General features: G+C 31.1%; 3 protein-coding genes across 3 annotated transcripts; 2 read left to right on the top strand and 1 right to left on the bottom strand.

Annotated features, from left to right (window-relative positions):
* Positions 1–5,920: 5,920 nt before the first annotated feature.
* Positions 5,921–7,271, top strand: LOC129940051 (probable serine/threonine-protein kinase kinX). The gene is made up of 2 exons (XM_056048275.1): positions 5,921–6,029; positions 6,106–7,271. The coding sequence occupies exons 1-2, from the start codon at positions 5,999–6,001 to the stop codon at positions 7,203–7,205; spliced, it is 1,131 nt and encodes a 376-aa protein (XP_055904250.1). The 5' UTR covers positions 5,921–5,998; the 3' UTR covers positions 7,206–7,271.
* Positions 7,272–7,635: 364 nt separating this feature from the next.
* On the bottom strand, positions 7,636–9,749 carry LOC129940049 (putative odorant receptor 69a). Its single transcript, XM_056048274.1, has 4 exons — positions 8,936–9,749; positions 8,623–8,824; positions 8,085–8,240; positions 7,636–8,028 (listed from the first exon to the last, which is right to left on the bottom strand). Exons 1-4 carry the CDS (start codon positions 9,733–9,735, stop codon positions 7,978–7,980), a joined length of 1,209 nt encoding a protein of 402 aa, XP_055904249.1. The 5' UTR covers positions 9,736–9,749; the 3' UTR covers positions 7,636–7,977.
* A 3,085-nt stretch (positions 9,750–12,834) lies between these two features.
* LOC129942364 (uncharacterized) lies at positions 12,835–13,619 on the top strand. Its single transcript, XM_056051261.1, has 3 exons — positions 12,835–12,927; positions 13,003–13,247; positions 13,320–13,619. The coding sequence occupies exons 1-3, from the start codon at positions 12,900–12,902 to the stop codon at positions 13,563–13,565; spliced, it is 519 nt and encodes a 172-aa protein (XP_055907236.1). The 5' UTR covers positions 12,835–12,899; the 3' UTR covers positions 13,566–13,619.
* Positions 13,620–15,897: the final 2,278 nt, after the last annotated feature.

The raw sequence follows: 15,897 nt of genomic DNA on the forward strand, positions 1-15,897 counted from the left end.
GCTGGTTTTTTTACCTTTTGGTAAAGTTTACGAACCCCATTCCTGTGACATACCTCTATCTCCTCGATTGCGCGCTTCTCATGCTCTCTTTTTTTCTATCTAAGAACCCGGTGTTTCTATCTCCTCTTTTGCTTGTAGAGCAGCTATGGTCCTTCTGTGCAGCGCCGTTTTGTATGCCTGTTGCTTAGCTGCGTGGGCTTGCCGGCATTCGTCGTCGAACCAGGGGCTTCGCTATGGTCGTATGAATCCTAGCACTTCAAAGGCGGCATCTCTCATGATTTTAACTTAAAGATAATTGTATGCAACGAAGAATAACGTTTTGAAAATCTGGTAAAATTTTGAGAAAAATTGAAAACACAGTTTTTTTTTTACAAAAAAAATTGAAAACACAGTTTTCTTACAAAAAAAACTAAAAGTTGCTAAAAATTGATTTTCGACTAAAATTTCTCTTCAAAAATTAAAAATATTGACTTCTTTGAATTTTTTGGAAAATATTGTTTTTAGTTAATTTTTGTATAAAAATCCAACAGTCAGATTTTTCATAAAATTAAAATTGTACTTAAAATAAATTTTAGGTTTTCGCCTAAAACCTCGTTAACAAAAAAGATTTTGAAATCAAACTATTTCAACAAACTCAAAATACTGTTGGTAGTTTTTAGTTATTTTTTTAGACAAATTTATCCGACAACTTTTTTGGACAAAACACGAAACCCTAAAAAACAACAAAAAAGTGAGAAGAAATGCTCAAGATATAGTAGAACAAATATTGTTATGAATATTTTGTTAAAGTTTTAAGCAAGACAAATCGACGGACGTTATGGGAAGTTATCAGTGTGGGTCACAATTCAGTCCCTTTTTTTACAAAAGAAATTAGTCCGTTTTTTCAAATTAAAAAAAAAATGTCTTGATGTCGATTTTCAAAGTCCTTATGGACAGTTCGATACAATGGATATTTACAAGAACAAAAGTACAATTTGTCTCACTTCGGTAATTCGGTTCCCTTCGATCACCGAAATGAAACATCAGTGAGCGTGGTTAGTAGAGAGATGAGGGACCTTCTCGAAACCTACCGCGTGCTGTTGTCATGTGTTCTTTCTCTCTGCTGTTCTTTCTCCTCTGTCCTTCTGTCTTGTGTTATTATCACCTTACATAGTCTAGTCCCTCAAGGTGCTGTGCTCTCTACTCTGTACATTTATGTGCTGAGTAGTGTGTAATGTAACGTGATGTAATATGTCCCATTTCAATACAATTTAATATATCATATCACCCTGAATGCATTACTGAATATTTGACGAATTCATATTTCAAAAATCTCGGAGATTTCTGTGTTCCCAGAAATATGAAAAACAATTCTCTTAACTTTCTCGTTTTTGATGTCTGAGAATAGAATTCTTGGATTCAATTTCTCAATTTTGTCTTTGTCACAGAATTCAAAAATTAAGAAAACAAATACAAAGCTTATTTAACTGCATGACCCTAGTCTTGAGCTAAAAGATTCACGTTACTTAAGGCATGATTTTCCTCAATTAAAATCTAATTGAGAAATATTGTAGTGAATTGTATAATTTTGAATCAATTCACTTTAAAAATCATCTAGGCGTATAATATCACATTAAACGCTTTAATCTCATCACTTAGCATCTTCAAATGTCCGACGTGATGAAGATTGATCATGATTAAGTCTTTTTGGGTTTGAAGTGAGAATTTTATATCTTTTGGTTTGTTTGTTTACTAAATTTAATTTCCTACTTTTACTTTCTCTGTTGCTTTTTTCTTCTTTTGTGACTTTTTTGGTGTACTGCAGAGTGCACTAATTATTTTGTCATTTTTTCGGAGGGAAACTTTGAATGTTTTATTAGAGGGGGAATAAATGTTAAAGTTGTGATGCTTCACTTGACGAAAGTTTAGAGTATTAACTTAGTGATTTGAGATATATAAACTTTATTCACCTTTAGTTCGAAGTAAATGTCAGACTAGTTTGTTTAATAAAAATGTTATCAACTTGTAAACTTTTTGGTAAATTTGAATGAGATTTGTATGAAATATTCCTTAAATAATGGTTTAAAATTTTGTTTCATTATTTTTAGGAGTTTTCTTTTTCTTTTTGCCGATCGTTAGTTCCGCCAGTTTAAGCAGACCAAGATTCTTTACTGGGTTAGTCTTAGATGCGATAGCTGAAGACATGATTGGTGGCAGTACAAAGGATATTTCAAATGAAGACCGAATAACATCATGGAATGAACTAGATGATTACTACAACTATGAAAATGAGTATTATGGAGACTTTTACAAAAATAAGCATCGAAGAAGTTATAGGAATAAGAAAACACTGTCACAGGACTTTGAAGATCCTTTGGGTGCATTATTGCGAAGACAGAAATCACAAAGCAATGTTATTCGTGAAGAAGACGATGACGAAGATGATGTCGATAGTTATGAAAACGAAACTGACCAATATTTACAAATCCGACCACAAATAGTTTTTAACAGGAGTAAGAAGAATACAAAAGATAGTAATGAAGATTCAAATGAAGAAGATGATGATGAAGATGAAAAAGATGATGAAACAGAAGATGGATATGAAGAGGAGGATGATAATGAAACTGAAGATGAAAGATATGAAGATAAAGATGAGGAAGAAGATGATGATGAAAACGGCAATGAAGATGAAGAAGACAGTGAAGAAAACAATTCAGCAAACAAAAATAAATTAAATAAAAACAGAAACAAAAACAAAAACAGGAAACAAAGTTTGAATAATAGTGAAGAAAACAACGAAGTTAAATTTGAGCAACCGGATGCAGAAGGAAATATTTTTATTGAATTAAAGGACGATGAAAAAGTAGAACCTAGTGTGGTGAAAATAAAAAGTGACAAAAACAAAAAGAAGAAGAAAAAGAAGCATCAACACAACGAAGACAACACAGAAGAAGAGGACGATGAAGATGATGAAGAAACACAAGAAAATGAAAGTGAACAGGAGGACGACGATGATGATAAAGATGACGATGATGATGATGATAACAATGATCGAGATGAAGATGATGATGATAGCTATGAAGAAAGAAGTGTGAAAACATAAGAACATAACCTTTAAGATACAATTTATTTATTTATTTTTTCTTATCAATAACATATTTAAAATATTGTATTAATAAATGGCTCTTAGCTTTTAAGATACAAACAAATTGTAAGAATACAAAATTATTTGGTAAATATATTTTTAAGTATACATTTTGCTTTATTGTTCTTTTTTGATAACAGTCTATAAGCATTCGTTTAATACATTTTTGTTTCCAATATTCGACAGTTCATTTGCTATAAGAAAAGAGGCTGGGATGCGAACCGATTTGTCTTGCTCTAAAGGTTGGTAAAATTTCGTGTTTTGCTAAAAAAGTTGTCAGTTGAATTATTCCAAGAAAATTAAAAATTACCAACAATATTTTGCATATGATGAAATAGTTTGATTTGGAAATCTATTTTTGTTCACGAGATTTTTAATCGAAAACCAATTTTTACCAATTTTAGAAGCAGGTAGTACCCGTGGCAAGATGGTTAGTGCGTTGTCATGCAAGGAGTCTTGGGTTCAATTCCTGCCTGTGCCACCTTAATTAAAAGAAAAAAATAATATTCGCGGGTGCTGCCTCTTACGAGGAATTGACAAATCCTTCAAGAAAAATTCCTAAAATTGTAGGTCCTTCCACTCCTGACAACAGTACCTGCACACAGAATTGGTTGAGAGTTGTAAGTCACTAGGCCCTGGTTCATAACGGTCTTTTGCGCCACCGAATTTATTTATTTAAAGAAGCATTTCTTTAAAGTTTTTATTTCTTATATGTACAAATACAAATTGAATGAATGAAATTAATTTGAAGTCAATTCTTCCTAATGGGCACGTGCTATCGAGAACTGAACATTATTTTTACCAAATGTTCGTACTGTTTTTTATTGATTTTATTTTTTTATGAAAAAACGGACTGTTGTATTTTTATCAAAAATTCACTGCATGTCGAAAACAATATCTTAGGTGATATAAAATGAGTTTTAAACCAATATTTTTAATTTTTGAGAAGCTATTTGAATCGAAAGAACATTTTTAGGAAATTTTAGGATTGTTTTTTTTGTAAGGTTTTATTTTTTGTTAAAAAAACTGTCAATTTGATTTTTCTCAAAATTCTATCGAACAATATTTTCTATAAGATAAAATTAGTTTTAAGCCAATATCTTAAAGTGTTAAAAAGATATTTGAGTCGAAAATCAATTTTTACTTTTGTAAAACTTTTTTTTTAGCTTTTTTGTAAAAATTATAAATTGATTTTTTCAAAAAATTGTAGCGAATGTTTAAAACAATATTTCTCATAAGATAAAATTAGATTGAAGCCAAAATCTCAAAGTTTTGGAAGGATATTTAAGTCGAAAATCAATTCTTATCTACTTTTGGTCATTATTTTTTAGGATTTTATTTTTTTGTAAAAGTTCTGTAAATTAGATTTTTCTTTAAATGGTACCTTATTTTAAAAACAATGTTTTTAAAAAATAAAATTAATTTAAAGCCAAAAGTCGCAAAGTTTTGAAAAGTTATTTGAGTCGAAAATCAATTTTTAATAACTTTTGTTTATTTATTCATTTTTTAACGTTTTTATTTTTTGTAAAAAACTGTCAATTCGATTTTTCTCAAAATGTGACGGAATGTTGAAAACAATTTTACTAGACAAAATTAGTGTGGAGTCATTATCTCAAACTTTTGAAAAGATGTTGAAGTCGAAAACAAACTTTTAGTGTTGTTTTTTTATGTTTTTATTTTTGTAAGAAAACTATCAATTCGATTTTTCTCAAAGTTTTACCGAAGGTTGAAACAATATTTCTTAAAAAATAAAATTAATATGAAGCCATAATGTTTAAGTTTTGAAAAGACATTTGAGTCGAAAATCTATTTTTAACAACTTTTAATAATGTTTTTGTATGTTTTTATTTTTTATAAGAAAATTGTAAATTCGATTTTTCACAAAATTTCGCCTGATATTAAAATCGTTATTTTTCGCTTCATAAAATTATTTTGGGGATAAAATCATTTTTTTTATATGTTTTGGGTTAACCAAAGTTTTCAACTTTTCTTAAATTTGCTTTTACCATAGCAAATTTAAAAAAAAAAAACCCAACCACGCAATTTTGTTAAGAATCCTTTTTGCATCTTTCTGCATAATTGTCTGTATAACAAAATTTATTTCAAGTCGATATCTCTACTGGTTCTTGAGCTATGGACGACGAAAAAAACTTGAAACGTCGAGTTTTAGAGATATTTATGAAAAATGAATCCTATCGTCATTTAATCTTCGATAAGTTATATCGCGCATCAATAGATTTTTCTGCCAAAATGAAACTAATTGCATTTATTAAATTGTTCCTTCCTTATTTCCAAGCTTTAAGTCAATTTAAAATCTTACCTTGGTTTGAGCTCACCATTTAACTACGTACGTCTAGAGTATCTACATACTCCTGCATGCGTGTAGAATGAAGGTAGACACTCTTCTTTAAGAATTTCCACTCATTCCTATTCGAAATCCATTCAAATGGAAATTTAACCGCATTACTAAAATCTTCTATTTGGGATGTCATTAAGCCCCAATAAAATTTATCTTTTTGAAGATTCTATCGCATTTGTAGGAATCGTCAACACACGATACTAGACTAAGCTTCAAAACATCAACCTGTTCTCTTACCCGAAAGAAGAACCACCATAAAAACAGCATGTAGCCGTTACATAGAAGATTTATGCTCCCCCTTAAAAGAACCCTTTTCTAGTTACATCAAAAGATCAAAGATTAAGTTCAATGACTCGACTTGACTTGGTTGGCTACAATCTTCTTTATGAATAGGAAGGTGGAGGTATGTTCATTTGATGTTAATTTGTGTCCTCTATGTTTTCCACTGATTGGAATACTTATCCACACTGTATAAATAGTAGTGGAAACAGTTGCATTTGTCATATGAATTCAGGATGCGTTCAACTGTAGGTTGGCTTTGTTTTGGTAAAAAAGAAATTCAAAAAAATATGAAGGTTTCATTAATTTTTATTTGAAATTATTTTTTTCTTCTGCTTCAAAGGAATTTTGGTGGTTTGTGTCTTCAGTGTTGAATCAGATGTCTCATCATCAGGAGGCTATCAAATTATAGAGGGACATAGCATTGGTTATCCTGGTCAGATATTCCAAAGAGTCGCTATTCCAACAGTTGGTTACCCAAGCAATGTACCTCAAGTTCAAGCTAGGTACGTAGAAGCTCGAAATGATGGTTATCAAGATTCATACGAATACGAACGTGACGAAGAGGATGGCAGTGAAGAAACCAGCGGTGAAGAAGGAAACCGAAGTGAAGAAACCAACAGCAGAGAAGAATACTATGAAGAAAATCGAGAGGAACATTACGATCCTGCTCATGCTGAGCAACAAAGATATGAAGAGGAATTAGATCGACAAGAAGAAGAAGATTTAATGGAAGAAAATAGTGAATTTTATTCCGAAAACGAACCATCGTATAGTAGAGAAGAAAGCGAAGAAGATGAAGACATGGAAAGATATATGTATGAAAATGGACGGCAAGCATATAGAAATATCAATAAGATTCAAATTAATGCAACTGCACCAACTTCCTCTAAAAATACTTCCAACAAAATTAAAGCTTCTTCGCCAAAGAACCCAATCAAAGACGCTCGCAGAAAAAACAATAAAAACAAGGCCAATAATTCTAAGACAAAAAAACCAATTAATTTGACTGAAGAAACTTTGAAAAACTCAACTAAAACTCAAGAAATCGATGAGAGTCAGAAGCAGAACTGGCAACTTAAAGTAGTCACTAACTCAAATACACAATTTGTAGCTACTCCAATAGCTGATTTGATCTTAAGGCTGTCCATTTCTTTGGCTAAACCCATTGGACAAGCGAACGAAACTTCAACATACATTACTGTACCTGTTCGTTTGGCTAATAATGATGGAGGAAGTGACAAGAAGAACACCTCAGCGTCGGATACGTTTAAGAACAAAGTGGAGACATTACTTCAAAAAATCAGTTCAGTTGCTGCAATTTCTCGGCCTTCCAATACTCCAATCTCTGTTCCAATCAAGGAAGAAGAAGTTTCACATAACCAGGAAAAAGATGACGGAGAAGAAGCAGGCGACGACGGTGAAGATCAGGCATCAACTTAATCTTTGGCTAGATGTAACGGAAAATGATTTTTGTTCAACTTCAAAATAAAAATAGCAAAAAACTTAGATAGGTATTTGTTTTAATTGCTCCTGATTACAAGTATCCTTAAAAGATTCAAATTATTTGTTAGAAAATATTGATTCACTTAGGGTTGATGACAATATTTTTACGGGTACTACCAATTTGACAACCTGCCTTCAATTTTTTAAGTTTTTCTTCGCTCTATCTTATCGTTTGAACTAATGTCAAAGGAGCTGTCAAATTTGACTGTTTTTGGGTTGATGTCCTTTAAGTTTGAAAACTACATTTTTTTAAATTTATACAATGTTATTTTTGAGACCGACACAGGAGTAAATTTTATTGGTGTTGGTTCAAGATTTAAATCAAAAACAAATCAATGAATCAATTTATTTTTCCCAATGGATTTCAATAAATATAAAAATCTATATTTTGACAGGTTTTATTAAAAATTAAATGTCATTTGTTTTGTTTTATTGTTGAAAAATCATCAAAAGTGTGTATGTTCTGTGTTAATAAAACTGCATCAACAACGCTTGTGTATAATGTGTAATTTATTACTATTATTAAATAACAAAATTCACTACTAGAATAAGAGTAAAAGGTTAAATATGTGCCTAATTTTATTTTGATAACCTTATTTTTTTTTAAATGAGATTAAGAACACTCATAAGTTAAACTTTACTATCACACATGACTACTTCTACCTTTTGAAAATATAATATGATTTGTTGGTAGTAAGCAATGTAGCATTTATTCCATAGCTCGGAAAAATGTGAAAAGCTTATATGAAAATTTAAGAATCTAAAATACAAAAGAAAATCATTTATAAAGTCAAAAATCTTTCAATAAAAACTTACATCCATAAATGTTTCCATTGAGACTTTGGAAAATTTATATGCCTGCAGTTCGGAGGGTTTGGCTGCTCTCATTATGATTATCAAAATAGTTTTTCTATATTTTGGACTCGCATCATACCAATTATGATAGAAAGCTGCAGAATGTAGTTTTGCACTCTAAAACAATAAAGAAAATAGTAATTTAAATATACGATCGAAATTTCAAGAAAATTAATACTAAGTGTGAACATTAATAACATATATAAGGTTATACATGGTTTCAAGTTGGAAGCGCTGGTATTTAAACCTGTCAAACTTTTTAAACCAAAAATGAATGTCCTTGCATAACAGTATATTTCAAAAAAATTAACGAAGAATGATTCTAGACATTAATGCAATTTAGAAGAATTTTAACACATTTTGATCGTTTTAAAAAGGAAAAGACTTGAGTTGAGACTATAATAATTTATATTTATATGGACATTCTATTAACACTTTTCAATAGTGTAAACAGTTTAAACAAATTATATATATAAATGAATAAGTAATAAAGTCTTACCGTTTGAGTAAATATACTTCCATTGTAACAAATGAACAAAGTAAACACCAAAAACGATAACAAACCAATTGAATACCGAACTGCGCTTATCAAACTGATTCCCATAACCATCGAACACCCCATCAAGCAAATTGCAACTGAAGAAGTTGCAAAATTGACACAAAATGAAATGTTAAATATATGATTTATCTCTGTAGTCAATCTATAAACATAAAAACAAAATATTAGACCTTTTTAAGGATGTACATTTAATAAAGAGACATTTACTCCAAGTTAACTAAACTTGAGTTTTCATAGACTTATTATGACGAACCTTATCAATGTTGTATGGTATTGAATCAGAAAATTCATACATCCCGGGTCAGCTTCAACCTCAACAGCATCCAGCGATTCTAGAGCTCTTGCCAAGAAATCAAAATGCATTCGCATTTGAGTTAAGAAAAAACACAACATAAACTCTCCAGCCATTATAAATGCAACTCCTGCCAAAGACGAATAAACTTGACAAACATAACTCAACGTATATCTTATAACCGTATTTCCATTCCACGGATACCATGTATTAGATTGATAACGATATTGAAAATGAAGTCCAAATACCAACCACTCAATCAAAGATTGCCCAACGGGTATAAGATTATAGACCAGAAATGCAAACATAAAAAATATCGTAGTAATCTTCATCATTTTCCTGGAGAATTCTGCAAAATACTTCACTCGGTATTGAATTCGCCGACAACAACGGTGTACCTTCAAAACACCAGGGAAATAATTCTCAAGCTCTTCGAGGATACTCAAAATATCCTTGCGATAGGCAAAAAGTATTGTCATCTTGCAAAGAGCCACCATAGCCAAGCCCAGAATTGAACCGGTTTCAGAAATTATAAGAACAATATCTATTGAATCATTTTTGGTAAATATCATTGCAATCAACATTCCGAAATTTTGATAAACCAAATTTCCAGCTCCAATCGAAAATAATATCCAAGCCAGAATTGTTGGTTTAGTTTCGTGAGGCCTGCGAAACGGTTTTATAAAGGCCAATTTGAAGGCCAAATTGGGGAACTCCATGAAGTCGTTCAAAGTGTAACTGGTGGTAATGGGGATAACCATTATTCTTGTTGCGACACTAACGAGGGACTGATAGCTTAATTTGAAAATGTAAAGACATTTTATTCAAATTATGGTAATGGGGAGTTTTCTTTGTTTTAAAATGCAAGCAATTATCTTATTATGATAATTATATAATTTTTTTTGTCACAAGAAGAAATTAATTAATTATGAACTAAGGGTAGGTTATTTAAGTAAAAAAAGGATGTATTCCAATTTAGCGTTTTTAAAACTGGCTTCTTTTACTTTTCATAGTTAGTCTCAGAAATCGGTAATCCACTTCCATATTCTGAATAAGAATAATGAAACCATTATATTCCTTTGTAGACTTGTAGTAAAGTTTTTGGACAAGCAAAGAACGTTTTTAAAAGAGTGTCAACTAGACAAACCAACATTCACCAATCGAAAAGTTAGTAGTTGAGTAATTTGCGCTAATTGATTGTTATTCAGCTGTGATAATTTTGATTTTGTCTATCTTTGTTTTGTCTCTTCTATGTGTCTTATACCCAAATAAGTAAAGTCTAATAACACTCCCATCCAGAAGCACCAAACATTGAAATGTATATGATGGGAAAGGCTTTTCAACAATCATTCTTGGATTTTCCAACCCTCAAATACGACAACTTCTGCTTATTAACACATCCCTCGTGTTGAAAATGGGCCTTCAGTTTGAAGATAATTTGTGCATTAAAATCCGGGTAATTTTTATCATTTTAAAGACTAAAGTCATGTGGTGATCGACAAGCTTGTTTTTTTTGTGAAAACTTTCCTCAAGAAGCTTTAACGTCTATGCCAAAACACTTTGTAATTTCGTCTGCCAAATGCCTAATTCCAATGATAGTCGAGAAATCGAAAAACCTATTAGGTATTTTTGAGGGACTCACTCGATTTTTGTATTACTTACTTATCCTAGAGCTCAAATTTGTTCACCAATTTTAATGTTTCATGCTGAAAAGGTGTTTCAAGACCATTCAAAAGTGTGAAATGTGAACGCTTACACTAATGATTCCAAAGTGTTGTTGAAGCGTGCATCGTTTCATTTTTAGTTCTCACTTGATGGCTTCGAAAATGACAGCTGTCCTAATAGTGGAATATCCGGCTTACGTATTCAACTACTTTGCCTTTTAAAAGCTTACTTTTATAGTACTCCCTTGGTCTGTACTTTTTCTAAGTATTTTCAAAATTAACTATTGCCGTTCCTTAAATTGAAGATTAGACAGTTTCAGGAAACATAAGGGGTTTCGTATGCCTTCAACTGCATTCTGTGGTCGTAAATTAAGACCATAGGCAACTAGAAGGTTTTTTAGTTGTCATTAATTTAAAACTTGATACTTAACTGCACTTAAAATGGCTGCGTTCAATCTCTTGTTGGACCTAAATTGATATAGATGACAAAAAACAAAAACATTTCAAGGTCCAACATTATTGTAATATACAATTTTTTAGGAATGATTTTTGAAATTCACCGGATTCTTACCAAAAAACATCATACAAATTTAAAATTGTAAAAAATGAATTTTCAAGTACCTGCACATTTAACTAAAAGTGGAATCATCTGTTCTGTCAGATACCTTAATATAACAGAAATTCTTGGATACCCTTGGATTCCTTTTTTGAGATCTTAAACAAAAAAGTATCGAAGTACCGTTTTTGTCTGAAATCAAACTCAATTGCAATTCTTGAACTACTATCAAAATGGTTCGCTTACAAACAAGCAATTGTTTGTATGTTAGCTTTGGAGAAAACAATGTATTCAAAAGTAATTCCTCGTTTCAATAGAACAACTAATGTTTTTGATTAAATACTCTTTTTTCTTTTCATCATTTTGTAAACAAATTTATATTTCTTTAAGGTGATATACATATGTTTCCAAACATAAATAATTTACCTTATCAATTTTTATTAAAATACTCAAGCAAATTAAGAACAGTTTCAATTTTTCTATAGCTATTAATTTTCGATTTATTTTTGACAGATCAATAAAAATGATTTTAAAAAATTCCAACACTTAGCAGGTTGAGACAACATAAAGGACTTCATTTGTAGCTAACTGCATTCTTTCAACTCAAGATAAGACCAAGCTTTTTAATTTTTAGACGTCATTAATTTAAACATGGAACTTTACTTTGCCATTCTTTTCTTGCAAATAGTACCAACATTATTATTTTCCAAAAAAAACTTCTTACGCAGGTTGAAAATTCATCATAAGCTGTGTTTTGAAGTTTAAAGAAAAAGCCGTTTTTCCTCTTCCAATATGATAATGATACCTCTTTGAAAAAACTATAAATAAAATGTTGCAAATAAATAAATGACATACATACATAGTTATCAACTTAAGCTTTCAGTGTAATAAAAAAAACATGATTAGCTGTCATTTTGACATAAGTGGACTTGACTTGATATCTCGGAAGATATATCTTGTCTAACTTTCCAATAAAGTTGCCTTATTTGTAAGTCAGTTTTTGGCAGCTGGCCACTAAGATACTTAAACTTGCCTTTCAAGTTTCTTATGACGTCTGAACCTGCCCAATGACACTTGCGAAAATTGTTTGACATAAAAACAATATTTTACAATTATAGTTAAGAAAAAGAACCACTTTAGTCCTTCTTGTTGAATGAAACCCTATTAGATAAATTATTTCATTTTTAAATTAGAGAAATAAAAACTCTTCTAGGACGCAGGATTAAGTTCAAAATATCAAAGAAGAGAGTTTAACATTAAACCACTTATTTCAAATCAGTCTGAGTTTTGAAAAATCAACCATTCAGCTCGACTTTTTTAGCTCGTTCATAAGTTGTGGGAGTTACATGTATACGTAAATATACCTTGGTTTAAATTGCGAATTGAAAAGTATTTATTTTGTTTCTGAGTTCTGTATTTATGTAAAACTTTCATTCATATGCTAAATATTCCAAAAAAAAAAACATCATCATGACGTCGAACTTTTATTATTGCGGATTTATCATTCACGATTAATTATAATATATTCAACCTAGAGACCCAATTATATTTCATGCTTTGGTTTAAAGAATTAGCAAACAAAATAGAAAAGAAGATTTTCTCCAAAATAAAACTTAATATTTATGAATTATAAACAAAGTTAATATTAATTTTTTGGTTATAAAAGAGAGACCAATTTTATTTTTGCCCACAGTTTTAAGCAAAAATGCATTCATTTTGGTTCGCAGTTTTAGGTTTGTTTAATAAATAAAATAAACATTTTAAAATTTTTTTATTAATAATATTAAAATGTTATAATACAATTTTAGTTTTGCTCGTTGCTCGTGAGTTTGGAGATGCTGTTCCTGTGAATGTCGATCAGCTTAATCATGATAAGCTCAACATTGACAATGATTCAGAAACTAGGCTTATCCTCCCTCCAGAAATGACAGCAAATTACTTTGAAATCTTGAAGGCAAAGTCGGAGGAAGATACTAATTTTACTAAAGCTGAAAATGCAGATTCTACACCAATGAATTATTTAAAATCTTCCGAAAAGAATTCTACAAATTTGGTAAGAAATTTAACCAAATTTATAATAATTTATTCATATTTTATTTGTTTTTTTGTTTCTTTTTGCTTTTAGAATTCTAAGGGACTAAAAGCATTGATGGCATTTGATGGAAATAAACAAACTCCAATTTTCATCACGATTCCAATTTATATTTCATCGGCCAATGATGGACTACCAATAATTTCAGCTACCATTGAAAAAATTAATGCTCCTTCCCAAAAGGCCTCGTCTAAGAAACCAGAAGATAAAATTAAAAAGGAAACAGAACCATCAGCATTATTTGTAGATGAAAAGAAACAAGAACAATCCATAAACTAAGTGAAATACTTTTTTTCTAAACAACCACGGCCACCGATATCAATAAATTTTAAAAAAAATTAACAAAAAGAAAAAGAAATATGTTTTTTAAATCACTTTTCTCAATTTTGCAGTCACGGAAATTTTCGAAAATATTGGATATCTGCTCCAATAATCCATTTGTATTCTAGAAAAATGTTCTTGAACAAAAAAAAAACATACAGCTAGGTTCTAAATTGTTCACTCGAAATGAAATGGAAAAAGCGTTTAAAACGATTTTTCAACACACACTAAAAGTCACGTTATTTCCTTTATGTGAAACTACTAATGGTTTTAAACGGTTTTCTTTAACACAAGACTGTTTTTCCTATTTCTGTTAAAAACCGAATAAATGATTCAAAGTTTTGTACTGTTCCATTTTTGTAATGGCGTACTTTTTACATATCAAATGTCCAAAGATGACAGCTGCCAAAATAAAACCTTGGAAATCCCTATAAAAAAGTTTTTTTTTAGTTTTAAAACACCTTATGTGATATGGTAATTTTGATCTCGGATTCGAACTAAGAAGTAAGAACATTAAACCATTTCAGAAAATTATAATTTGATTGCAATTAATTGAGAGTTTGGATAAGAAATCGAGTTTGTTGTTATGATCACAGAAATTAAATATTTTGTTACCTGTTCAAAAATCAACTAATTCATTGTTGTATTCTTTTATAAAAATTTTAACGTAGATTGAAATAACTATCCCACTTAAACCTGTTCATTTCAATACAATTTATTTTATATTTAAAATAATTTTTAATATTGTATTTCTAATAATTAGAATATATTTGGAATCTGAGAAATTAAAATTTCTATCCTATCAAACATACCAGTTTAACTACTCTTTGAAAACGTCAAATCAACTCTGCCATTTTGAATAAGAAAATGTAAAATGCACTAATTGTCAAATATTTATCTGAATTAATGAAAATGTTTTTTTTTTCTATGCTAAGCATATTTGGATGTGTGTGTATGTATGGATGTAAGTAATTAAGGTTACTTTAATGAATAAATTTATGTTTCGAATGTCGTTTTTAAAAGCAATATAATTCTTCACAAGTCTTGAAAAATACAAATTAGGTTGATTTGTCCATATTTCCGTCATAGTTTACAATTCAATTGAGAAGTTATGTTTGACAGCTTACTTGACAAATGTGACAACTTTTACATATTAAGCTGATTTATAGAATATGAACGCATACTTGACTCACCTGAAGCAAATTTGTGATGTGAAGTTTGACAGCTTACTTGATAAATGTGAGAACTTTTATATATTTAGCTGACTTAAAAAATATACCGTACCCGTGACATGATGGTTAGTGCGTTGGACTGTCATGCAAGGGGTCTTGGGTTCAATCCCTGCCTGTGCAACCTTAATTAAAAAAAAAAAAGTTTCGCGGGTACTGCCTCTTGCGAGGAATTGACAAATCCTTCAAGAGTAATTCCTGTCATGAAAAAGTGCTTTCTCAAACTAGCCGTTCGGATTCGTCCTAAAATTGTAGGCCCCTTCCATTCCTAGCAACAGTACTCGCACACAGGAAAGGTTGATAGTTGTAAGTCACTAGGCCCTGGTTCACAACTGACTGTTGCGCCACCCCATTTGATTTTTGACTTAAAGAATTTGAATGCATACTTGTCAGATCTGAAAGAAATCTCCCTATTAAAAAAATCCTTTAAACAAAGCGTTATTTTAGGGGTATTTTTTAAGATAAATTGTGTTCAACACCCACAAAGGAACTTGGACATCTCCAGATCAATCTACCGTCAACCAGATTGGCCATCATGCGATCGACGCAAGACACACTTCCAGCATTATGGATGTACGAACTTTCCGAGGGTCTTACATTGATTCGGACCACTACCTCGTTGTAGCCAAGGTGGCACTTCGGATTTCCAGACCCAAGGCAAAACAGGGAGGTGCTGGGAGAAGGTAAAACGTCGAACGGCTACAATCGCCAAATCCTTTTCCGACCGAGTTACAAGTAACCTCTCTCGAAGTTCTCTGCCGCCAACACAATGTATGGAAAACCAGTGGCAACATTGCCAAGATGCAATCAGAGGAGCCACCTCTGATGTGCTGGGTTTCAAACAGCCACCAACAAGGAACCTCTGGTTTAATGAGGAATGTCGGCAGGCAAATGCAGCAAAACAACAGGCACGCAAAGCGGCGCTGCTTAAAACGACGAGAGCTGCTCATGATCTCTATAAGCAGAAGAGGCGAGAGGAACGCCGATTTCTCAGAAGGAAAAAGAGAGGGCATGAGAAGCGTGCGGTCAAAGATGTTGAGAGGTTTAAAAGCAGGAATGAA

This window comes from Eupeodes corollae, chromosome 1 (assembly GCF_945859685.1).
Source record: "Eupeodes corollae chromosome 1, idEupCoro1.1, whole genome shotgun sequence".
NCBI lineage: Eukaryota > Metazoa > Arthropoda > Insecta > Diptera > Syrphidae > Eupeodes > Eupeodes corollae.

Excerpts from the sequence above, each read along its gene's own strand:
- LOC129940051 (XM_056048275.1), top strand. The coding sequence starts at position 5,999 with ATGCGTTCAACTGTAGGTTGGCTTTGTTTTG. Across the intron at positions 6,030-6,105 it reads TGTAGGTTGGCTTTGTTTTG|GAATTTTGGTGGTTTGTGTC; the intron begins GTAAAAAAGAAA and ends TCTGCTTCAAAG.
- LOC129940049 (XM_056048274.1), bottom strand. The coding sequence starts at position 9,735 with ATGGTTATCCCCATTACCACCAGTTACACTTTGAACGACTTCATGGAG. Across the intron at positions 8,241-8,622 it reads GAAGTATATTTACTCAAACG|AGTGCAAAACTACATTCTGC; the intron begins GTAAGACTTTAT and ends TTATTGTTTTAG. Across the intron at positions 8,029-8,084 it reads CAATGGAAACATTTATGGAT|ATTCTTAAATTTTCATATAA; the intron begins GTAAGTTTTTAT and ends TTTGTATTTTAG.
- LOC129942364 (XM_056051261.1), top strand. The coding sequence starts at position 12,900 with ATGCATTCATTTTGGTTCGCAGTTTTAG. Across the intron at positions 12,928-13,002 it reads ATTTTGGTTCGCAGTTTTAG|TTTTGCTCGTTGCTCGTGAG; the intron begins GTTTGTTTAATA and ends ATACAATTTTAG. Across the intron at positions 13,248-13,319 it reads AAAAGAATTCTACAAATTTG|AATTCTAAGGGACTAAAAGC; the intron begins GTAAGAAATTTA and ends TTTTGCTTTTAG.